General features: G+C 37.0%; 1 protein-coding gene across 1 annotated transcript; it reads left to right on the top strand.

The window, feature by feature from the left end:
- Positions 1 to 5,314: 5,314 nt before the first annotated feature.
- Positions 5,315 to 25,536, top strand: LOC143883255 (uncharacterized). The gene is made up of 9 exons (XM_077386599.1): positions 5,315 to 5,378; positions 5,804 to 5,956; positions 8,665 to 8,817; positions 10,222 to 10,287; positions 10,649 to 10,801; positions 12,263 to 12,418; positions 14,573 to 14,728; positions 21,548 to 23,371; positions 25,274 to 25,536. Exons 1-9 carry the CDS (start codon positions 5,315 to 5,317, stop codon positions 25,534 to 25,536), a joined length of 2,988 nt encoding a protein of 995 aa, XP_077242714.1.
- Positions 25,537 to 26,334: the final 798 nt, after the last annotated feature.

Raw genomic sequence — 26,334 nt, 5'->3', positions numbered from 1 at the left:
AAGGCTCCCAATCATGTGGTCCCTTCTTGCCCAAATGGTCCCCCCCCCCTTCTCTAAGCTCCCAATTGAGTGACTCATGGTGTGTTCTTGTGCTTTCAAAGCAGTCCCACTTCTTCATGGCATCCTCTGGTTGCCACATGGCTGGTAATGTGGCAAACTTGTGGCCTCCAAAGCCTTTCAACAATCAGTCCTCCTCCCAACCGATTATGCCCTACCATCCTTTCTACTCTATATTGCCTCTCAAACAGAAACCCGCACTCCTCGAACTTTCCCCCTTCAAAAGAGCATTCCCTCAAGCCCGCGTCTTTCTCCAGGCAGACTCGACAAAGGTTCTAGGGCTTTAAGGATTCCGTCCCCTTTGTTCGGCCAAGGAGGCAATGAAGCAAATTCCCAGGTCAAAGACAAAGCTTTCTTTAGCAATGCCCTTCGACGGGGGCCGATCCTTGCCAACACCTTGCCTCTTTGTAAATGGTGTATCGCACCGCCAGGCTACTTCTGATGGTGCCTTGTCTTTAGAGTGTGAGGCACGCGGTGGAAGTATTCTCTTGACTCTCGTGTTAGACGGATAGAGAAAGAGACGACCTTTCCTGTCACACTTGTGGGTCTCACTCTTTATGGGATGTCATTATTAGTACGCGTTTTTCCCTTATTTGTGACCTCAGCTTCTACTTTAGACATTTGGATGGTCTAGATTTATGAACGGTGAGGTGGTGTAGACGGGGAAGACTTTGGATCCACCTTCCACCTTTCCTTCTCTACATATATATCTATGTTTAAGCTTAGAGTGAAACTACAACTGAGCTTTTAGTTTGGAGAAAAACTTGTTAAAAATATGAGGGGTTTACACGCGTATAGTATTGTTGGGGTGTTGTGGTTTGTGAGTGTGTGTTGCTGCTTTTACGGGGGCCAAGCATGTTTGGAGGAAGAGAGAAAAGCTCTCTTACAATTGAAAGACTCCATCAACGACTATCCAAATAATGCTACTCATTCTGTCTTCCAAGATTGGGTTGGAGAGGATTGTTGTCAATGGGAGCGTGGGCGGATATCATGCTCTAATTCTTCATCTCGCGTGATAAGAATCAACCTTAACTTCTAAAGGGATCCTTGATTTGGAGTGTGGTATCCTAATGCTACTCTGTTTGCCCAATTCAAAGAATTGGAGTCACTATATTTGAGGTATAATCAGATCGGTGGATGGGTTATGCCAGAAGGTAATGCTCGTTTCCTCCAATCTTATAAAATCCTTCCTCAAATTGCATAAAAACCCTCAATCTCTTTTCTTAGGTAATTCAAAGATATTGATGGATGTTTAGCAAATCAGGTTTTTCTTTTAGTTCAACAAAAACCTAAAATGGATTCACAGTCTATATATTTTTCTGGAATTCTCCAAAAGGAAAAAAGAACAAAAACAACAATGGACAAATGGTAATTTGAAAGCAGTGGTATCCAACAATCATTCCCGCCATGAGGCCCATATATGTTTTAGTATTATTATAAAAGGGGAGGAAATATAGTCATCAGCACCTCACTCTCTCATCGTCTCTTCCTTGTCAGGTATAGAGTCCAGATCGAATCTTACAAACTCACGCACATACAAAAATTCCAATAAATATTTAGTGGAGTAACAGTCGATAGAATCATATTCTAACGACATGCCTTGGATAGTAATTGAATCACGTTTATGATTTGCATCAAACATCTTCTATTCTTTTCTTCTTTGTTTTCTCATTTGTAAAAAGCTTGTTTTCAGTATAATTTGCTCATTTCTTGCATAATTATGTGGTTTGAAAAACCTACTATATTTGAATCCTAGCTACAACAATTTTGAAGCACTTCCACCGTGTCTGCTAACCAAGCTCTCTGCATTGCAAGCATTGTTCTTCTATACGAATAACTTGAAAGGAGGCTTACCTGGTATTTTGCATTTTGCCATTTCATTTCTGTGTTTGTTGAAGTAGTGTGAAAAAATCAAATAGTAGATTTTTTCCATTTAGAATTAGTGATGTGGAACAGGTGAGTAGGAAATGGGTTTTAAGCTGAAAAACTTTAATCTCTATAGACTGAGGTGTTTTAGATCAAACTTCAAGTTTAATTTTTAGAGAAACAGCACACTCTATCTTGGAACATTGTTATGAACGAGGATTTATCAATAACAACTCAGAACCGATCGGCCGAAAAGAAACACTTAAAACAGAACGTTAACTCCAACTCATGAAAGAACATGTTTCTATTTTTCTTGGCTCACTGATCGCTTAGGGAAATGAACGGATCTGATCACTATGGATGCAGAACTGATTTAGTTGGTGGAAGCTAAAGGAGATTCCTTAATTTCTCTTCACTTGTCATCTGAACATAGAGATGACATGAGATGTGAAAGACCCTTGCAGATTCAAAGTTGACTTGAAAGAGAAATTTTACAAGCGTGGGACTGATTACATTCAAAGAAATTCAAGATAAAGGAGATGAAATGGAGCACCTTACCTTTGAAAACTGCCAAAAATGAAACTCCTCTCCTTTATTTATAGAGGAGGAGAAGTCTACTAGAAGCTGCTGCCATCTTATGACAGCTCAAGCCAGCTGGCTTGGTGAAGTGGCATGCCACATGGCTTCTTGTAAGGCTCTCAATCATGTGGTCCCTTCTTGCTCAAAGGCCCCCCTTCTCACCTTCTCTAAGCTCCCAATTGAGTGACACATGGTGTGTTATTGTGCTTTAACGCTATTTAACAATCAGTCCTCTCAACCGACTATGCCCTACCATCCTTTCTACTCGATATTGCCTCTCATAGGACAACATTGACATTACTACATTTAACCCCCCTGTATGCATAAAGGAAAGTAAAAATACGACTACTCTATGATAAAAAGAAAACCGCGCTCCTCAAACTCTCCCCCTTCAAAAGAACATTCCCTCAAGCTCACGTCTTTCTCCAGGCAGACTCGACACAGGTTCTAGGAGGCCCTTCGCCCGAGGCCGATCCGTGTCAACACCTTGCCTCGTTGTTAATGGTGTATTGCACCACTTGGCTACTTTTGATGGTGCCTGGTCTTTATCTCCATCTTGAATTTCAAGTAAGTTTTATGTCCCAAGGCTATCCTCACGAATCAAATGTTTCTGCCATAATGTTCTATCATGATCCAGAAAAGGATCGTGAATGAAAAGCTCTATTAAGTCAAAATGGTCCCTTGTCATCTCAAGATCTAGGCTGTCCACTGCCCACACCCCTGGGCACAATATGGTCGTCATCTGCAAATGCCAACCATTCTCCATCATCCTCTATGAAGTGTTCTTTGTATCTACGACATCAGACTTACAATCCTCCCAAATCTCAACTTGTATACCACAATCCTCAAAAATCTCACTTTGTGTGTCAAACTCCCCTGTCTCCACACAAGAATCTATCATCAACCTGCTCATGTACACACATCAATTGATGTAGATTGCCACATTTAGATCAAATTGTCATGCTAGTTCCCAAAGGTTAGCGGAAAACTCTGAAGATCTGATCCTCAAGACTTGGATCTAAATGCAAAGCTTTCAACAACAGTGATGAAGCTCGATCTACTCACTCTTCAGAAATGAGTTTTAGAATTCTGGTCAGGCTAAGGCTCTCGCTTGTTGTTTGACAATAGCTCGCTGGATTGGAGTTCAACGAGGTTTGCTTCACTCTCTGATCTGGTTCGAGTTTATTGTGAAGTGGAGAAGTAGATCCAGAGAAGATATTAAGAAGTATCAAATTGGTAACTGAATACCTTCAGTTCTCCTGTTCTAGGAAACTCAGATCTAGCACTTGAACCCAAGTATTGGAGGGGAAAAATACAAATGAGAGAGAAGGAGCAATAGGACCTAGAACTTGCTGAATTCTAGAGTGGAGAGCTGGAACTTGTAGATCCGGAATGCCTTTGTATTCAGGTGGACCGAAGCTTAGCTTCAGAAAACTATCGCCTCACGCCAAGATATGACAAGCAGGTGGCAGCTCAAACTCCACATAGTTGATTTTCATGATAACATAGCACGATGTCTTTTCTCCTTCCATCTCAAAATGGATCAAAGGTTCAGCAATACCAATTCTCAAATACCTGTTTGGATCGAACAACCAGAAAGCATAGAATTTTCTCAAAAACAGAGTGTTGGTGGTACTCTGTTTATGTGTTCTTCTAGAATATAAGAAACAAAAGTTGAATCCTTTAAGATCAATTGGATTTGTTGTTTTGTAGAGATGTAAGAAGATAATAAGTATAGGATCCACAATACTTGTTGTTAACAGTTAGCACTATGTATTCCAATAAGACGAATGATCAGTTTTCCCAAAGATGAATTATCTGCCATGAAGTAGTGTATTTCCCCATTTCAATTCTGTTCAAGGAAGGCTTTCGAAATTTCATGAAAAACATGAATAGATTCATGCATTTTCTATTTTGATCTATTAGATCTTTATGAGGAAAGATCTCAGAGATGAAGTCCAGCAATGAATGCAGAGAGGACCGAATGGATTGGACGTCCAGAACAAAGCGAAAAAGAACACTCAAGGATATGGAATCAAACAACGAGGCTCTCCTCCAATTGCTAAATCTCTAAAACTCTAAGTCCCATGAAAGCAAAGAGAATTCCTCAAGTATCCTAATAAGCTGCAGTTCGTGTGACGGGGATGGTTTTCCTGATATGATCCAAGGAAAAAAAAAATGGAGGCAGAGCAATGTGTGATGCTCTGTTTTTTTATTCTGTGAATAAATTCAATGGAAAACTGTAAAACTCTCAATGGAGGAATATGATCGACCAAAGAAGAAGGACTTTGTCACTCCTTGATGTGCTTGTCATGAGGCTTTCCATTTGAGTTGCTTGTGGAGTAATCTCATATTGACCTGAACTTAATCCACAATACTAACAAGAAAATCATTAGACTATAAATTTCAATCAATTTGGGTTTGGGATCAATCAAAACAGGGGTGATCGTTGAACCTTTTTGCTTACAAAATATCCGCAAATTTGGTGGACTTTTCGACAATTTCTGTGGAAATTTTGGTGGACATTTTTAAAATTTTGATGGGAATATTTAAAATGTGGGTGGAAGTCTTGTAAATAAGCACGAAAATGAAATTTTGGAATTTCAATGAAACCATGTAAAATAAATGACTCATTGTGAATTTTGTTTCGGTCTTGCCGAAATCCGAAATTTCGGCTGAAATTTAAAACCATGCCACTAGTCTTATGTCTTGGAAAGCAGCCCTCACTTCCGCTTTGTTAGATTCCTTGATACCAAAAGGCCGAGGGAAGGCTCGCTTAGTATCACCAGTCTTGTCTCTAACAAGGCCTCCGATGTCGGTCGGGCCTGGGTTGCCAAAGCTAGAACCATCGAAATTTAGCTTCAAACAACTGGGGTGTGAGTGACATTTTTAGCATTTTTCATAGAAGTGATATAGAAATTTGTGTTAGTATCTAAGTCAAATAAAAGATGTGGAAAATTGATCGTACCTCTTGCCATGATGATCATATTGACAGTGCTTTATGATATGTGCTACTATTGAAAATGCTCCTATCTTCGAGTATTGTTGATCACTGGAATGATTTTGCAATATAGCCAAGTCGTGATGCTCAGATCATCGCAGGGAAGTTGGTGGTCATGAGAGTCACACCTTTGATTGATTTAATCCAAAAGAAAACAGGGCCTAAGAATCACTGTTTTTTGCATTATTCTTATAAGTAATATAGAAATTTGATTTTTTTTCCTTTGCACTGAAAGGAATTTGTTTTTTGGTAATAAATGAAATTTGCTCATATTTTCTTGTCTTCATCATTTTCTTGTAGGTTTATGCAGCTTGAAGAGACTCAAGACTCTATATCTAGACAATAACCAACTTGATGATCGAAGTCTTCCATCATGTCTAGGAAACCTTTCGTCGCTGGAAGATTTAGGATTATCAAATAATGATCTTAGAAACCCATTTGGCATCTCAACAGGTATCTGGGGATCTTCAGTAGCTGCACCCTTTTTCAATTTTCGAAAGGCAACTGATCAAGGCACAAACTTGTTTTGACAATAGAGCAAATTAACTCATCTTGTCCACATGGATGGGAAGATCAGATAATGACTGTTGTTGGCGAAATTAACAAATAGGCTAGTATCATGTCTCATGGCGAAATTAACCAATAGAAGCTAAAGCTTTGATAGTTGTAGGCCTTAAATCTGACATATGTGATCTCTGATTGTACTATATGGGTTGTCTCATGATAGTCCATTAAATCAACGGTCTTAATTACACCCTTGACCATTTAGAAGACAGCCATGAGGAACTACGCATATGGCCCTTTTGGATTGCAGGAATTTTCTTAAAAAGTTTGGAAAAGAAATTTTTTATAAAATTTCTTCCTTTTCCATTGACTGATTACAAAGTTTTATTTATTAGGATTTTCTTTTTATAATGGTACCCCTCTAAATAAGCCGTAACCATATGATTCCCCTCTAAATTGTGAAATAAAAAAAAATCAAAGAAAATATTTTCTGCGAGAAATGTTTTTCTGCAATCCAAAACAGGGCTGAAACAAATCTCATATGTTTTTCTGCAATCCAAGATCAGATACATTGCACATATGCACGAGGGTGTGCTAACCAAGGCCCTTGATATGGCAAACTATCATGAGGCAACGCATATGGCCCTGGCACCACACCCAACGGCCATCCCATCAGTAAGGGCCCATTTGGATACCCAGAAGATTTTGATTTGGATTTCTCACATTTGCAGTCCTTTTTGTGTTGTGATTTGGATCCGGATCAAATCCTTGGATTTCCAAATCAGCTACTGACAGTGAAAAAAATCAGATTTCCAAATATGCTGTGGTAATAAGTAATTGGAAATCCACAAATCTGTCTCCCTCAACATGAGCTGCCGGATCTATTCATTTTGTATTCAAAACTCAATTCCAAATCCAAATACACAATATCAACTATCCAAACGGGCCCTAAGATTATGTCTTGTTCATTTTTCTTGTAGGTTTATGTGGCTTGAAGAGACTCACGCAACTAGATCTCAGACTTAACAATCTTCACGATCAAAGTCTTGCATCATGTCTAGGCAACCTCTCCTCCCTTCAAAACCTGTATTTATCAGGGAATAATCTGACATTCACATTTGGCGACATCTCAACAGGTACGGGGCAGTAGTGGGCCCAGGATTTTATCATTTAAGAAAAGTAAACTATACATTTAATAAAGAAAATAGCATCTGATCAAGATTGGGAAAATGATAAAGAGCCCATTTTTGTGGCTGTCAGCTAAATCAACAGAATTGATCAACTTCCACATGGCACCAGTGGGCCCAGAAAGTCATCAATAGGAAAAAAATCTAAGGGTGATTTTTTTAGCATTTTTCATATAAGTTTGTAACATGCGGGCGGTGTTTTTGCTTCTTTAACCAAGTACAGTGACATGTGATATAGTATAACTAAGGCAGACTGGCAGACCATATTTGGATAATGCCATTACTCACTTTGTTTTGCACCTTTTATGAGTGGATGTTTATACCATCTTGAATATTGTAGTGTCATTATCAAAATACGGTAGTGCAGATATCAGTCCCCCTAAAATAATCTTCCAAACTTGTGACAACAGAATTTGGCACTACTCTGTTTTCATAATTGCAGAATCTCAGCTTGTCTTTTCTTCCTTAATTGCTTTGAGTGCTTTTGGGGAACTATAATAACCTTTGACAGCTATTTAAATGATAAAAGACAAGACGAGTTAGTGCAATTATCAAAACATGGGAGTGTCAACATTAGTAGCCTAGAATATACACTAATACAATACCTAAGATGGAAGTTCAATTTTTGCACCCATAGATCAGAAAAGAATATATAACAATAATGCAGGGAAATAAACCACACTAAAAAGGGGAAAGAAGAAAAAAAAAAAAAAATGAAAGATTTTAGTTGGGCTTTTGTTGATGTATATTACACAAACACTACCCAAATCACGCACTACTCTTACTCCAAGGCTTGATGACAACAACGACAATGATAATCACGATTATGAGAAGGAGTATAATAGCAAAGTACGTCCATTTCCGTTTGTTCCTTTGCAATTTCTTAGCCTTTTGGAGAGCAACTGTCCCAGATGAAATGTGATCGACCGCGCTCGAAACCTAAGTTAAAAGCGTACTTAGCAAAACGTGGTTCGGAACCTCAAAAAGGACAGGGATGGGAAAAATTCGAGTTTAACACAATATTGGTTCAAAAAATGTAGTAAAAAATGAAAACACAAAAAAATGCATTAAAACTTTTGCCATTTACAAAAATATAGTGGGGGTAATAAAGTTGGAAAGTTGGGCAAAAAATGTATTTAATACCATCTTAAACGTGCTTAAAACATTTTCCACAGAAAATGGGGGTTTTTACTATAAAAGTTTTAAACAAAGTACTAACTCCATGCCAGTAAAAAGAGATTTTTTTTCAAAAGAAAAGAAAAACTCTCCTTAAACAGTGTTTCGTTCAGTACGGTTAAAAGATACTGTGTATATGTAATGTAACAACAACCACCCGATAACACAACTTTGAGATGATTTTTTAGCATTTTTTTAGCATTTTTAGTTTTATATTCCATTGAGAGCAATTTATTGTTTAGTAATAAATGAAATGGGTTTTGGGTGTTTATGTCTTGATCATTTTTCTTGTAGGTTTATGTGGCTTGAAGAGACTCACGAATCTATATCTCGGCAATAACAATCTTGACGATCAAAGTCTTGCATCATGTCTAGGCAACCTCACCTCCCTGGAATATCTGGATTTATCAGAGAATAATCTGACATTCACATTTGGCATCTCAACAGGTACGGGGCAGTAGCATTTCCTCACGGAAAATGATAATGTGTGAAGTATTTTTTGACAGGATTTTGTTATTTTTTTGACATAATACTACCCGCTTTAAGAAAAGTAAACTATACATTTAATAAAGAAAATGGGAAATGATATTCCCACCCCCTCTTTTAAGATCTTTGGATCTCACAAGTCAAGTCACAACACAGAGTCAACCAATACAATGGCTGGGCCAAATCTTATAGTTATATCTTCTCCACATGTTTACAGGACTAATTATGTTATTACTTTCAGTGGTCATGGTTAGGATCAAGCCTAGGATCAACATTAAGTTCCACATATGGTCAGGGGTGTAATCAAGACCGTTGATTAAGTGGACCATCATGAGGCAACCCATATTGTCCAAGTCTTATGCCTAATAAGATCCCATTAGTCAGATCAAGGCCTACAAATATCAAAGCTTTAGCTTCTTTTAACAGAATCCTTAAAACAAGGCTTGATTGGTTAGCATCCCATATTTTTTTAGCATATTCTTTCACGATTGTCTCAAACATAACAGAATCCCATATGCTCTACATGCCCCTTATGTGATATGTATGGAAGCCTTTTTTGTCACTTGGTATGCAACTATCATCACAGTGTATATGTACTTAATACCCAAATGATGATCCCTAACGTTCTCCCTAACAATATGATACTTTAAGTAATTATGCTTATTGTCATTGTCACTCTTCTTTCTCCTTAGAGAAGAAACCTACTGTAGCATTATCCCAATAAATAAGATATAGCCTAGAGATATGAGTGTACGACTCCAAGCCTTGTAATACAAGGAAAACCCATATGGTTCTAGTCCGATACCTAATGGGCATCCCATTCACCCAATTAACTGCTATAAATAATCAAAGCTTTAGCTTCTGATAGGGAAAACCTTAACGAATCTTAATACTGCTTGGATCATTCAATCAAGGTTGGACAAACAATAATGGGCCAGGTTTGTGTTCACCAGTTAGTTAACAAAACAGATCACATCCACAGGGCACAAGTGCCGGGCAGAAGAAGTGATATGTCTTCATGGATGCAAAGATTGGATAATGACTATTTATCCTGTAGGCTATGAAAATATAATAATACAAAGTTAACTCTCTTTTTTCGGAAACCTTTAAAATGAGGGTTGGTTAAATACCATAGTATCATGTCTCTTGGCAAAAGTTAAAAAAATTTCTTTCTTCATTGTCAGTTCGGTTTTAGCTAAAACAACATATTTTTGTTGTAAGGTGGTGTCCATTTTTTGGCTATCCAAGTCATAATCAAAGGGGAATAAAAGGGGATGAAATGGAACGTGGGTCCATTGGCCGACACATAATCAAAAACTACTATTGAGAAAATTTATGTTAAACTTGGGGCTTTGATGCATGCAGGCATCATCGCAGGGAAGTTGGTGGTCATGAGAGTCACACCTTTGATTGATCTAATCCGTTTATGTCGTCAGCATTGCTTTAGTTCTCCAAAAACCCAAGTGTCACTCCAAACGGACACTCCTAACATCTCACAATGTGTCTATCCAAAAGAAAACAAGGACTGAGAATCACTTTTTTAGCTTTTTCTTTTAAGTAATATAGAAATTTGATTTTTTTCCTTTGCATTGAAAGGAATTTGTTTTTTGGTAATAAATTAAGGGCAGTGATAAATCGACTCCCAAATATCTTAAATCGACTCCCATGTGTCTATCTCTCTCCTCTTTCTCTCTCTAACCCAGAGGAGAGAGAAAGACCCATGGGGAGTCGATTTATCACTCCCCTAAATTAAATGTGCTCATATGTTTTTGTCTTCATCATTTTCTTGTAGGTTTATGCAGCTTGAAGAGACTCAAGACTCTATATCTAGAACATAACCAACTCGATGATCGAAGTCTTCCATCATGTCTAGGAAACCTTTCGTCCTTGGAAGAGTTATATTTATCAGATAATAATCTTAGAAACCCAATTGGCATGTCAACAGGTACGGAGTGGCAATAGTATTTTTCTCATCCAAAATGATGACGGTTGAAGTAGTTCTTCTCTTCACTTTCACTTATCTCATAATTTCAATGATAAGATGATGCATACAATACGCTTTTGGTATAGTCCTTAGGGTATCTAGGGATCTTCAGAAGCTGCACCCTTTTTCAATTTTTGAAAGGCCAACTGATCACGGCATATAATGACTGTCATAGGCCTATGAAAAATATAATAATAAAAAGTTAACATGTTTTTCTTTTTGGAGAAACCATAAAAACGAGGATTGATTGATCAATAGGCTAGTATCATGTCTCTTGGGGAAAGTAACAAATTTTCCTTCCTTCAATTTTTAAAATAACACAAATACACATTAGATTAATTGTCTATTCGGTTTTAGCAAAAACAACATATTTTTGTTGCAAGGTGGGGTCCATTGTTTGGTTATCCAAGCCATTGAACTCATGCTCATATGCTGGTCGATCAATGCCATACAAAAAAGTTTTGTTTTTCTTGGATAAATCAGGCAAAAAAAAAAAAGAAAAGACAAGGGAATAAAAGCGGAAGAAATGGAAAGTGGGTCCATTGGTGAGACGATCATAGGGTTAGGCCAAAACCGAAAGATCTTGGGTTCGATGGAGATCCAAGAACAAGGTGAACCGCAAGGAATCCGAGATCAATCACGGAGACCTCTCAAACGCAATTATTTGTCCAAATCAACAGAACTTAAATCTTAAGGTTTTTAAAGATTTTTTGGATGTGATCTTAGCTTGGATCACGATTTCCGGCCTCCAAGAATGGTCTCTCCACTTTCTCCCACACGAACACGCTCCTTTAGGGCACACGAACACGCTCTTTTAGGGCTGTTGCACGATTAGACTAGGTTAAACTTTGAAAAAACAACCCAAAAGTTGTATTTTTAGGTGTTTAATATTAAGCCCTAACCCAGGTTTTGCAAATAGACAAAAACACCCTCTTAAAGCTTTAGCTTCTATTAGAGAGGAGTTAAAGGGGGCGAATGCCGAGTCCAAGGGGCGAATTTATCACCGCCCTTTCTAATGGGATCAGAACCTTATGGGCTACCCCATGATGAAGTACAAGGGTGTGCGTAACCAAGGCCCTTGATCTGGCAGACCATCATGAGGCAACACATATGGCCCTAGCACCACACCTAACTACCATCCCATCAGTAAGATTAATTATTGAATACAAATATGAAAGCTTTAGCGGCTTTTGGTGTGAGACCTCCTAAATCAAGGCTCAGGATCATCTCATCAAGATTGGGAAAATGATAAAGAGCCACTTTTGTCTAGGTGATCAATAGGAAAAAAAAATCTAACGGTGATTTTTTAAGCAGTTTTCATATAAGTAATATAAAACTTTGAGATTTCTCCCTTGCATTGAGAGCAATTTATTGTTTAGTAATAAATGAAAAGGGTATAAGTCTTGATCATTTTTCTTATAGGTTTATGTGGCTTGAAGAGACTCACGAATTTAGAGCTCAGCTATAACAATCTTCACGATCAAAGTCTTGCGTCATGTCTAGGCAAACTCTCCTCCCTGGAATATCTGGATTTATCAGAGAATAATCTGACATTCACATTCGACGCCATCTCAACAGGTACGGGGCAGTAGCATTTCCTCACCCAAAATGATGATGTGTGAAGTATTTTTTGACAGGATTTTGTTATTTTTCTGATACATTTAATAAAGAAAATGGGAAATGATATTCCCACCCCCTCTTTTAAGATCTTTGGATCTCACAAGTCACAAGTCACAACACTGAGACAACCAATACAATGACTGGGCCATATCTTATAGGTATATCATCTCCACATGTTTACAGGACTAATTATGTTATTACTTTGAGTGGTCATGGTTAGGATGAAGCCTAGGGTCAACATAAAGTTCCACATATGGTCAGGGGTGTAATCAAGACCGTTGATCAAGTTGACCATCATAAGTCAACCTATACTGTCCAAGTCTTATGCCTAACTGAGAACCCATTTTTCAGATTAAGGCCTCTAAATATCAAAGCTTTAGCTTCTTTTAGTAGGATCCTTAAAACAAGGCTTGATTGGTTAGCATCGCCATATTTTTTTAGCATATTCTTTCACGATTGGCTCAAACATAACAGAATGTTATTTCATTTTCCTAAGAAGAGGGATATTTTTGTGTTAAAAAATAATTATGACTGTAACCATACACACAAGACAGAGCATAACAACCTCCCTAAATATTTTTGTTATGTTATTCTACGTACCACATAGTCCCTTCTAGGACTTAGAAGCTGTCTTTTACCTTCTTTTTTTTTTGAACTAGTGAAAATTTATGACAAGCACCCACAAAAAATGCAAAGAAAACACCAACACAAGAAATCTGATGAGAGTACAAGGGGAGAAAATAAAAAATCTCAAGTTGCATGATCTCCTTACAAGATGGAACGGGACATGGTGACCCTTCACGCGATCAAGTATCTCAAGTTCTCAAAAATGAACTCTGAAATTCCCATATATATGCACAGAGCCTAAATGACACGACCATTCACATTTGGCATCCAAAACAAACAGGACCTAACTGAACTAATCAATCCCGTATGCTCTACATGCCCCTTATGTGATATGTATGGAAGCCTTTTTGGTCACTTGGTATGCAACTATCATCACAGTGTATATGTACTTAATACCCAAATGATGATCCCTAACGTTCTCCCTAACAATATGATACTTTAAGTAATTATGCTTATTGTCATTGTCACTCTTCGTTCTCCTTAGAGAAGAAACCTACTGTAGCATTAGCCCAATAAATAACATATAGCCTAGAGATACGAGTGCATGACGCCAAGCCTTGTCATAAAATTCTGCAACCATAATGCCTCCATCGCAGTCTTGTAGCATGGAACAAACTCTGCCTCAATACTAGAAGAAAAGATCTGCACTAATGCTTCATGTTTTGTATGAGATGAGATTTCCCTCCTTCCACATAAGTAGGAGGACATCCCTAAAGTAGACTTCATATGATCAAGGTATTGTATTTATAAGAGAAAATTAGCAGGTTAGCCTTTTGTGACTGATCCTTAAACAGAACATCGCTCAAACAAAACCTCAAATTACGAGAGGTAGAGTGCCTCTATAAGGGAAGGAAGGTAATCCTACGAGTGCTGCTTTGTTTGTGGTAAAGCCCCATTATTTTTCTTATGAAAGAGTAAGGATTGAATCTTTCGATCAAGCCTAGGTTCAGCCTCATGTCATACATAGGGACAAGGGTGCGATCATTGATATGGTGAAACATGATGAGGAAAACCCATATGGTTCTAGTCCGGTACCTAATGGGCATCCCATTCACCCAATTAACTGCTATAAATAATCAAAGCTTTAGCTTCTGATAGGGAAAACTTAACGAATCCTAATACTCAAGTGCTAGGATCATTCAATCAAGGTTGGACAAACAATAATGGGCCAGGTTTGTGTTCGGTTTTAGGTAAAACAAGACCCCAGTATCATGTCTCTTGGCAAAAGTAACAAATTTTCCTTTCTTCAATTGTTTATTCGGTTTTAGGTAAAACAAGATATTTTTGTTGTAAGGTGGGGTCCATTGTTTTGGCTATCCAAGTCATTCAACTGATGCTCATATGTTTATAGATCAATGCTATTAAAAATAATTTTTTTCTTTCACAAATTATGCACAAAAAAAAAAGAAAAAAAAAGAGGAATAAAAGGGGGCTTTGAGGCATGAAATGTGCTCATATGTTTTTGTCTTCATCATTTTCTTGTAGGTTTATGCAGCTTGAAGAGACTCAAGACTCTACATCTCGGCGCAAACCAACTTGATGATCGAAGTCTTCCATCATGTCTAGGAAACCTTTCGTCCTTGGAATATTTAGATTTATCAAATAATAATCTTGGAAACCCAATTGGCGCCATCTCAACAGGTACGGAGTGGCAATAGTATTTTCTCATCCGAAATGATGATGGTTGAAGTAGTTTTTCTCTTCACTTTCACTTATCTCATAATTTCAATGATAAGATGATGCATAAAATACGCTTTTGGTATAGTCCTTAGGGTATCTGGGGATCTTCAGCAGCTGCACCCTTTTTCAATTTTCGAAAGGCAAACTGATCACGGCATATAATGACTGTCATAGGCCTATGAAAAATATAATAATAAAAAGTTAACCTGTTTTTTTCTTTTTGGAGAAACCATAAAAATGAGGATTGATTGATCAATAGGGTAGTATCATGTCTCTTGGGGAAAGTAACAAATTTTCCTTCCTTCAAGTTTTAAAATAACACAAATACACATTAGATCAATTGTCTATTCGGTTTTAGCAAAAAGAAACATATTTTTGTTGCAAGGTGGGGTCCATTGTTTGGTTATCCAAGCCATTCAACTCATGCTCATATGCGGGTGGACCAATGCCATACAAAAAAGTTTTGTTTTTCTTGTATAAATTAGGCAAAAAAAAAAAAGAAAAGAAAAGGGAATAAAAGGGGAAGAAATGGAAAGTGGGTCCATTGGTGCGGCGACCAGAGGGTTAGGCCAAAACCGAAAGATCTTGGGTTCGATGGAGATCCAAGAACAAGGTGAACCGCAAGGAATCCGAGATCAATCACGGAGACCTCTCAAACGCAATTATATGTACAAATCGACATTATTCCAAATCAACAAAACTTAAATCTTAGGGTTTTTAAAGATTTTTTGGATGGGATCTTAGCTTGGATCACAATTCCCGGCCTCCAAGAATGGTCTCTCAACTTTCTCCCACACGAAGACGCTCCTTTAGGGCACACGCACACGCTCTTTTAGGGCTGTTGCACGATTAGACTAGGTTAAACTTTGGAAAAACAACCCAAAAGTTGTATTTTTAGGTGTTTAATATGAAGCCCTAACCAAGGTTTTGCAAATAGACAAAAACACACAAAATAATGATGTGTGGAGTATTTCTTTACAGGATTTTATTATTTTTCTGTCATAGTATCCGCTATAAGAAAAGTAAACTATACATTTATTATTTTTCTGTATATGTTATTGTAACAACAACCACCCGATAACAACAACTTTGAGATGATTTTTTAGCATTTTTTTAGCATTTTTAGTTTTATATTCCATTGAGAGCAATTTATTGTTTAGTAATAAATGAAATGGGTTTTGGGTGTTTATGTCTTGATCATTTTTCTTGTAGGTTTATGTGGCTTGAAGAGACTCACGGATCTAGGTCTCAGAGAAAACAATCTTCACGATCAAAGTCTTCCATCATGTCTAGGCAACCTTTCCTCCCTTCAAACCCTGGATTTATCAGAGAATAATCTGACATTCACATTTGGCATCTCAACAGGTATTTTTTGGCAGTAGCATTTCCTCACCCAAAATGATGATGTGTGAAGTATTTTTTGACAGGATTTTGTTTCCTCACCCAAAATGATGATGTGTGAAGTATTTTTTGACAGGATTTTGTTATTTTTCTGACATAATACTACCCGCTTTAAGAAAAGTGAACTATAGATTTAATAAAGAAAATGGGAAATGATATTCCCACCCCCTCTTTTAAGATCTTTGGATCTCACAAGTCAAATCACAACACAGAGACAACCAATACAATGGCTGGGCCAAATCTTGTAGTTATATCATCTCCACATGTTTACAGGACTAATTATGCTATTACTTTGAGTGGTCATGGTTAGGATGAAGCCTAGGGACAACATTAAGTTCCACATATGGCCAGGGGTGTAATCAAGACCGTTGATCAAGTTGACCATCATAAGTCAACCCATATTGTCCAAGTCTTATGCCTAACTGAGATCTCATTTGTCAGATTAAGGCCTCTAAATATCAAAGCTTTAGCTTCTTTTAGTAGGATCCTTAAAACAAGGCTTGATTGGTTAGCATCTCCATATTTTTTTAGCATATTCTTTCACGATTGTTTCAAACATAACAGAATCCCATATGCTCTACATGCCCCTTATGTGATATGTATGGAAGCCTTTTTTATCACTTGGTATGCAACTATCATCACAGTGTATATGTACTCAATACCCAAATGATGATCCTTAACGTTCTCCCTAACAATATGATACTTTAAGTAATTATGCTTATTGTCATTGTCACTCTTCTTTCTCCTTAGAGAAGAAACCTACTGTACCATTATCCCAATAAATAAGATATAGCCTAGAGATATGAGTGTATGACTCCAAGTAATAAAATTCTACAACCATAGTGCCTTTATCGCAGTCTTGTAGCATGGAACAAACTCTGCCTCAATACTATAAGAAAAGATCTGACACTAATGCTTCATGTTTTGTATGAGAAGAGATTTCCCTCCTTCCACATAAGTAGGAGGACATCCCTAAATATTTTTGTTATGTTATTCTACGTACCACATACGCCCTTCTAGGACTTAGAAGCTGTCTTTTACCTTTTTTTTCTTGAGCTAGTGAAAATTGTCTATTCGGTTTTAGCTAAAACAACATATTTTTGTTGTAAGGTGGGGTCCATTTTTTGGCTATCGAACTCATTCAACTGATGCTCATATGTTGATCAATGCTATTAAAAATAATTTTTTTCTTGGACAAATTATGGAAAAAAGGAAATGGAACGCGGGTCCATTGGCCCACACATAATATAAAAAGAAATGGAGGCAAGTTGGGGCTTTGAGGCATGCAGGCATCATCGCAGGGAAGTTGGTGGTCATGAGAGTCACACCTTTGATTGATCTAATCCGTTTACTTCGTTAGCATTGCTTTGGATCTCTAACATCTCACAATGTGTCTATCCAAAAGAAAACAAGGCCTGAGATTCACTTTTTTAGCTTTTTTCTTTAAAGTAATATAGAAATCTGATTTTTTTCCTTTACATTGAAAGGAATTTGTTTTTTGGTAATAAATGAAATGTGCTGATACTTTTTTGTCTTCATCATTTTCTTGTAGGTTTATGCAGCTTGAAGAGACTCAAGACCCTAGGACTCAGGGATAACCAACTTGATGATCGAAGTCTTCCATCATGTCTAGGAAACCTTTCGTCCCTGGAAGGTTTATATTTATCAAATAATAATCTTAGAAACCCAATTGGCATCTCAACAGGTACGGAGTGGCAATAGTATTTTTCTCATCCCAAATGATGATGGTTGAAGTAGTTTTTCTCTTCACTTTCACTTATCTCATAATTTCAATGAGAAGATGATGCATACAATACGCTTAGGGTATCTGGGGATCTTCAGCAGCTGTACCCTTTTTCAATTTTTGAAAGGCAAACTGATCACGGCATATAATGACTGTCATAGGCCTATGAAAAATATAATAATAATAAGTTAACCTGTTTTTTCGTTTTGGAGAAACCATAAAAACGAGGATTGATTGATCAATAGGCTACTATCATGTCTCTTGGGGAAAGTAACAAATTTTCCTTCCTTCAATTTTTAAAATAACACAAATACACATTAGATTAATCGTCTATTCGGTTTTAGCAAAAACAACATATTTTTGTTGCAAGGTGGGGTCCATTGTTTGTTATCCAAGCCATTCAACTCATGCTCATATGCGGGTGGATCAATGCCATACAAAAAAGTTTTGTTTTTCTTGGATAAATTAGGCACAAAAAAAAAAGAAAAAAAAAAAGGGGAATAAAAGGGGAAGAAATGGAAAGTGGGTCCATTGGTGCGGCGATTAGAGGGTTAGGCCAAAACCGAAAGATCTTGGGTTCGATGGAGATCCAAGACCCAAGAACAAGGTGAACCGCAAGGAATCCGAGATCAATCACGGAGACCTCTCAAACTCAATTATATGTACAAATCGACATTATTCCAAATCAACAGAACTTAAATCTTAGGGTTTTTAAAGATTTTTTGGATGGGATCTTAGCTTGGATCACAATTCCCGGCCTCCAAGAATGGTCTCTCAACTTTCTCCCACACGAACACGCTCCTTTAGGGCACACGCACATGCTCTTTTAGGGTTGTTGCACGATTAGACTAGGTTAAACTTTGGAAAAACAACCCAAAAGTTGTATTTTTAGGTGTTTAATATGAGGCCCTGACCCAGGTTTAGCAAATAGACAAAAACACTCTTAAAGCTTTAGCTTCTATTAGAGAGGCGAATGACGAGTCCAAGCACCACACCTAACTGCCATCCCATCAGTAAGATTAATTATTGAATACAAATATGAAAGCTTTAGCGGCTTTTGGTGTGAGACCTCCTAAATCAAGGCTCAGGATCATCTCATCAAGATTGGGAAAATGATAAACAGCCACTTTTGTGGCTGTCTGCTAAATCAACAGAATTGATGATGTCCACATGGCACAAGTGGGTCCAAAAAGTAATCATAGGAAAAAAATAATCTAAGGGTGATTTTTCTAGCAATTTTCATATAAGTAATATAAAACTTTGAGATTTCTCTCTTGCAGTGAGAGCAATTTATTGTTTAGTAATAAATGAAATGGATTTTGGATTTTTATGTCTTGATAATTTTTCTTGTAGGTTTATGTTTCTTGAAGAGACTCACGCGACTAGATCTCAGATATAACAATCTTCACGATCAAAGTCTTGCATCATGTCTAGGCAACCTCTCCTCCCTTCAAACCCTGGATTTATCATGGAATAATCTGACATTCACATCTGGTGCCATCTCAACAGGTACGGGGCAATAGAATTTCCTCGCCCAAAATGATGATGTGTGGAGTATTTTTGTGACAGGATTTTATTATTTTTCTGTCATAGTACCCGCTTTAAGAAAAGTAAACTATACATTTAATAAAGAAAATAGCATCTGATCAAGATTGGGAAAATGATAAAGAGCCCATTTTTGTGGCTGTCAGCTAAATCAACAGAATTGATCAACTTCCACATGGCACCAGTGGGCCCAGAAAGTCATCAATAGGAAAAAAATCTAAGGGTGATTTTTTTAGCATTTTTCATATAAGTAATATAAAACTTTTCTGCACATCCAAACATGCTTTAAAAGATGATATGTGATATAGTATAACTAAGGCAGACCGGCAGACCATATTTGGATAATGCCATTACTCTCTTTGTTTTGCACCTTTTATGAGTGACATGTTTATACCATCTTGAATATTGTAGTGTCATTATCAAAATACGGTAGTGCAGATATCAGTCCCCCTAAAATAATCTTCCAACCTTGTGACAATAGAATTTGGCACTACTCTGTTTTCATAATTGCAGAATCTCAGCTTGTCTTTTCTTCCTTAATTGCTTTGAGTGCTTTTGGGGAACTATAATAACCTTTGACAGCTATTTAAATGATAAAAGACAAGATGAGTTAGTGCAATTATCAAAACATGGGAGTGTCAACATTAGTAGCCTAGAATATACACTAATACAATACCTAAGATGGAAGTTCAATTTTTGCACCCATAGATCATAAAAGAATATATAACAATAATGCAGGGAAATAAACCACACTAAAAAGGGGAAAGAAGAGAAAAGAAAAAAAATGAAAGATTTTAGTTGGGCTTTTGTTGATGTATATTACACAAACACTACCCAAATCACGAACCACTCTTAGTTTTATATTTAATTGAGAGCAATTTATTGTTTAGTAATAAATGAAATGGGTTTTGGGTGTTTATGTCTTGATCATTTTTCTGGTAGGTTTATGTGGCTTGAAGAGACTCACGTATCTATATCTCAGTGATAACAATCTTCACGATCAAAGTCTTCCATCATGTCTAGGCAACCTCTCCTCCCTGGAAAATCTGGATTTATCAGAGAATAATCTGACATTCACATCTGGCGCCATCTCAACAGGTACGGAGCAGTAGCATTTCCTCACCCAAAATGATGATGTGTGAAGTATTTTTTGACAGGATTTTGTTATTTTTCTGACATAATACTACCTTTAAGAAAAGTAAACTATAGATTTAATAAAGAAAATGGGAAATGATATTCCCACCCCCTCTTTTAAGATCTTTGGATCTCACAAGTCACAACACAGAGACAACCAATACAATGGCTGGGCCAAATCTTATAGTTATATCATCTCCATATGTTTACAGGACTAATTATGTTATTACTTTGAGTGGTCATGGTTAGGATGAAGCCTAGGGTCAACATTAAGTTCCACATATGGTCAGGGGTGTAATCAAGACCGTTGATCAAGTTGACTCTCATAAGTCAACCCATACTGTCCAAGTCTTATGCCTAACTGAGATCCAATTCGTCAGATCAAGGCCTACAAAACATTGAAAAAGGATGCTGAACGAACTTCACGATTTTCTCAAATATAACGGAATGTTTTATCATTTTCCTAACAAGAGGGATATTTTTGTCTTAAAAAATAATTATGAGTGTAACGTTACACACATGACAAAGCATGATAACCTCCCTACATATTATTGTTATGTTATTCTACGTACTACACTGGCCTTTTTATGAAGATAAGCAAAAAAATGAAAAAGGGAAGAAATAGCGAATGGGACCCCACGTTGGAGATTTGATGTATGAGGGCGTCATCCAGAGGAAGTTGGTGGTCTTGAGGGTCCCACCTTTGATTGATCTTATCCTTACATTTGATAGGCCTTACATTGAGTCAAGGTGTGAGAATATTATTTCCCAAAATATGACTATTTACATTTACACTAATAAAATGGAAAAAAAAGAAAAATAAAATTTTATTAGAAACTTTTTTTGTAGCGAAGAATTTTATCTTGCCTCATAATCATACAATGGGGCTTCCTAGTTATCGTTTTGCAACATCAATCTAATTTTGTCACCATTTTCTCGCTGTCTTATTCTTACAGGGATTTGCAAACTAAGGAACTTAAGTTACTTGGATCTTTCGAACAATTCAATTCAGGGCATCCATCCATGTATGGAAGGCATGCATAACCTGCAAGTGCTTTCTCTCTCCGACAATCGCGTTACAGGGAAGATTCCTTCATTCATTTTCAACAACCTAACGAAGATAGAGTCTATTGATCTTTCAAATAATCAGTTCATGGGTGTGTTCTCATTTTCTAGTTTTGCCAACCTCTCGCAACTTTGGGATGTTGACCTTTCAAACAATGTCCAATTAGAAGTCGAAACCCAATACCCATATTGGGTTCCTACTTTTCAACTCCAGTGGTTGTCCTTAGAAAATTGCAACCTCAACAAACATAGCACTCGTAGCATTCCCAACTTTCTTTCTAGCCAGGTTAAGTTATCTCGATTAAATTTGGGTCATAACTCTCTTAAAGGGATCATCCCATCTTGGCTATTGTACCGTACGTCAAGTGATTACTTGTTGTTGACGGGTAACTTGTTCGAAGGCTCAATTCCTCAGTCTACCCACAACACTATATCATTTCTCACTGTTCTAGATATCTCTGAGAATAATCTAAGCGGGTCACTTCCTACAAACATGGGCACTCTCTTCCCTCGGTTGCTTTACTTCAACCTATCCAAAAATATTTTGCAAGGTAGGATCCCCTCATCCATGGGTGAAATAGAACGCTTATCTATATTGGACCTATCTTCCAACAACTTTTCAGGAGAAATGCCACATCAACTCACCAAAAATTGCACTCACCTGGTTTACCTCAGTATATCAAGTAATAGATTGCAAGGAGACATTCTCCCAGTTGATGCTAACTTGATACGATTGCAATATTTATTTGCCAGCCACAATAACTTCACTGGAAAAATTCCATCTGGCCTGTTAAATAGCCCTGACTTGATGATTCTTGATATGCGAAAAAATACCCTATCCGACACTATTCCTAGTTGGTTATTCTCCCTCTCAAAATTGGTATCAATTCTTTTAGGGAATAATTTCTTTCGAGGAAACATTCCAATACAACTGTGTCAACTAAGTAACCTCCATACCTTGGATCTCTCCAACAATTATTTTTCTGGAAATATACCTTCTTGTCTCAACAACATAAGTTCATGGAAGAAAACATATCAAATCCAAATTTCCTATGTTTCTTTAACTAGAACAGGCTTTCTTCCTAGGCCTTCAACTTCTTTCACCACAAAGGGTGTAACTTACTTTTACGAGGGCCTTCCTTTTGGCTTGATGACTGGAATTGATTTGTCCATGAATCAATTGCAGGGTGATATTCCATTCCAAACAGGAGACTTGGAAGCGCTTCACTCATTAAATTTTTCCAACAACCTGCTAACTGGCTATCTTCCACAATCCTTTCAAAACCTAAAAAGCTTGGAGAGTTTGGATCTTTCCCACAACAAGTTAGTTGGGAGAATCCCTTATGAATTATCTCAACTGGATTCACTTGGTGCTTTCTCTGTCGCCTACAATAACCTATCAGGTAAGATCCCTTTTGATAAACACCTTACCACATTTGGTAAGGATAGCTATGAGGGAAATCCAAATCTTTGTGGACCACCACTAGAAAGAAATTGCTCCTTGGAAATCCCTTCACAACCTCCTAGAGATGAGGGAAAAAATTCTAGGGTTATTGATAATCCTGTGATTTTCTACTCATTCATGGCAATGTCATATGCTTTGGGATTTTGGGGATTCATCGGCTTTCTCATCCTCAACAAAAATGGGAGGCATAAATACTTCAGAGCTATAGATGCATATATTGACCGGTCGATTGAGAAGCTCTCAGAATTGCGTAGTTACTTGAAAAATTGTTGTTTCAAATAATGGTACAATTTTCCTTTAGTTGTAATGCAAAATGATTGTTGGAACTAATAATAAGCTTTATCTTGAGTTTTAAGTTAATAATTTGATATTTTTGCAATTAATGGCTTATGACCACAAAGATCAAACCGCCTGCCCAAAGCAATGGTGTTGATCACTCCATATCAACAATTATAAGGTTGGGATGGCACAAAAAAAATAACTGCTTGAACTTTTAATAAATTATTGTTAGATAATCATCACCTGCATTGTGAGGATGTCCCAGATTGTGTTGGTTGTTCCTAGCAATCTCTTTAGACTATAACATCCTCTTAGAGTGATAGCTGAGATATCTTCACTATATATATAGACATTTTACTAAGTAATTACTCAAAGTTTCTGAATTTCTGGATGAATGGTAGTTTAAAAACTATTGACCTAGGAGGCGTGTCTCACGGTTCAAAAGACCATTTTGTCATCTTCTTCTCATATAATTTTTCCTATCATTTCATCTCCTGCAATGTGTTCGTTGCACCACCGACTACCAATGAAACCCGGAAGTGGAAGAAGAGGAGGAAATAGTAATATGTAGCCAATGGGTGCATATATCTAGTCCTAGACAATAAACAATTGACATTTAGTTTTTTCGTTTTAAAGTAGAAATTTTGAAAAAATAAAATTTGATACTTTCTTTTCATAGGGCTTTATAAACCTTGTAAAAATTTCTTTTGATAAAGCTCAATTTCCTCATATAAAAAGTTTCCAAGTACGAAGAAAAGATCACTGTGTAAAATAGGGCTTTATAAACCTTGTTCTCGTCATGTTCCACAAATTGCCACATCCAATGTGGATGTTGTGTGTCAGATATATCGACTGATTATATATGGCACATCATACACACTAAAGAGAGATAATATATGGTGAAAACAAGGCCCCATGTATGATCTATCATCACACTCAAAAGTAGCTTCATATCACATAATACAGATCTATCTATAACAAACAATATGGAATACCTTGCTCAAAACATTCTACTATATAATAAATCCATATAACACAAACTCATCAAGATATATATCATTTACCTTAGTTATTGGAATATAGAAAAGGGAGATGATAAATTCGCAAACCCTATAGGATGATTCGCACCCATTTAAGATGAATTGACGTCAAAAAGTGTCAAAAAGCATAAACAAGCATCAGCCTTTAATGCTTTTTTTTACGTCAATTCACGTTAAAGGGTTTGAATAATCCTACAGGGGGTGCGAATTTATCATCACCCCATAGTAAATCCAAAATGGTTGACGTCAAACTGTTAACTATCTATAGCCATCATAATATAGTATATCCACAACTGCACAAGATAACCTAGAGGTCGGCAGTTCAATCCCAGCTTACCTACCGAAAAAGGGAAAGTAATAAGCCTTTCTTGCTTATGAAAACTTTCTAAAACTTACAGAAGACTTCAAGCTCTCGCTAGAAGACTTGAAATCCTTTAGGCCCTATTTAGATGGCAAGAATTTTAAGGAAAAGTTTGGAAATGAAAAATATTTCAAAGATTTCGTACTTGTTTTACACATGAAAAAGCTAATTGGAACCACCACTATTCAAATTTTATTAAGAGGAACTTACAATTTATAATAATATCCTTCCAAATTAACCATAATCATATCATTTCCATCTAAATTCTGGAAAGAAGGAAATTTTCCAAGAAAGTTTTTTCCATCTAAATTTTTTTTCTTGCAATTCAAACAAGGCCTTAAGATAGACCTGAAAAGGAATCTTAATGACTAGCTTAATACATTCCAAAGGAGGACTTCAAGGCACCTAAAAAATACACACTTGCTAAAGACTGGCATAAGTCTGCTAACTAATGCTGGTTGTTGAAGGTCAGAAATGCTACACGCTCTAACACCAGGTAGTATTACTGAAAGGATATTCCAAATCAAACCATATGAAACGAAGAATCCTGATCCTGGAGAGCTCAAGATTAATATCGAAGGAGCTGGAATTGGTGGAATTCTTCAACACGGCGAAAGAATGATTCTTGGTTTTTTCTCCATTGAAGTCACGAAAGAACAGTTTTTAGGAGTAGAGCTCTCATCCATTTTCATGGGAGTGAAAATGGTGCAAAAATGGGGAACCCCAAATCTATAGATTAGAGCCGATTAATTATTTGCAGTAGATGTAATTACGGGGAAAATCCAAGCCCCCATGGAAAATATCCCAATGATAACCCACATTCGAAAAATCCTCAACACTTTCAGAGCCTGGTGCATAACTCACGTGTCAACGGAAGCAAACTCGGCCGCAGACTTCCTCTCAAAGTGAGGTTGCCCATGCAAGGGAGAAGATATCCCTCTTCTCCTCATCCCTCCAATGCTCATGGAAATAATCCAGTCAGATAGGGAAAGAAAATTGTACTCTTGTTTGTAATTTGTTCTCTAGTTTCATCTGTTCTTCTTGTATTCTTTCCTTCTATTCAATGCACTGGTAGGGGTTCCGCCAAACCCCAGCTCACCCATAAAAAAAATCTAGTTACAATTCACTGCGGCTATCCATACCTTATCCAGTATGGTTTTCTTAGTGCGGAGATCCACACCTAAGACATACTTTCATTGTAGTTATCCACACTAGCACGTATGATAGCCATCCCTCACTAGCTTAGCTTTTCTCACTGAATCCATCCACACTTTATAAAATACTCAGTGTAGGTGTCCACACTATCGTAAATTTTTGGTGTGATTATCCATACTAATAAAATTTTAAGTATAACTATTCACTATAGTACATATTTTCAATATGATTATTCACATTTATGGGGTTTTCTTTTTTAAATGTAGTTTTCTACACCTATAGTGAAAATTTTACTACCTATAAGGTCCTACTTGTGATTGAAAATGAGCATGGGCTTTAGGATTATACTAATAAACGACGGAAATGAAGTAATTGATA

The sequence above is a fragment of the Tasmannia lanceolata genome, unplaced genomic scaffold, assembly GCF_043159265.1.
Source record: "Tasmannia lanceolata isolate RefF3 unplaced genomic scaffold, GAP_Taslan_0.1 ptg000008l, whole genome shotgun sequence".
Classification (NCBI taxonomy): Eukaryota; Viridiplantae; Streptophyta; class Magnoliopsida; order Canellales; family Winteraceae; genus Tasmannia; species Tasmannia lanceolata.
Note: the sequence above shows the minus strand (reverse complement) of the source record. Positions and strands in the feature narration are given on the sequence as shown.

Coding starts and splice junctions, on each gene's coding strand:
- LOC143883255 (XM_077386599.1), top strand. CDS start 5,315: ATGTCGGTCGGGCCTGGGTTGCCAAAGCTAGAACCATCGAAATTTAGC. Junction 5,957..8,664: donor CCCATTTGGCATCTCAACAG/GTATCTGGGGAT, acceptor TTTTTCTTGTAG/GTTTATGTGGCTTGAAGAGA. Junction 10,802..12,262: donor CCCAATTGGCATGTCAACAG/GTACGGAGTGGC, acceptor TTTTTCTTATAG/GTTTATGTGGCTTGAAGAGA.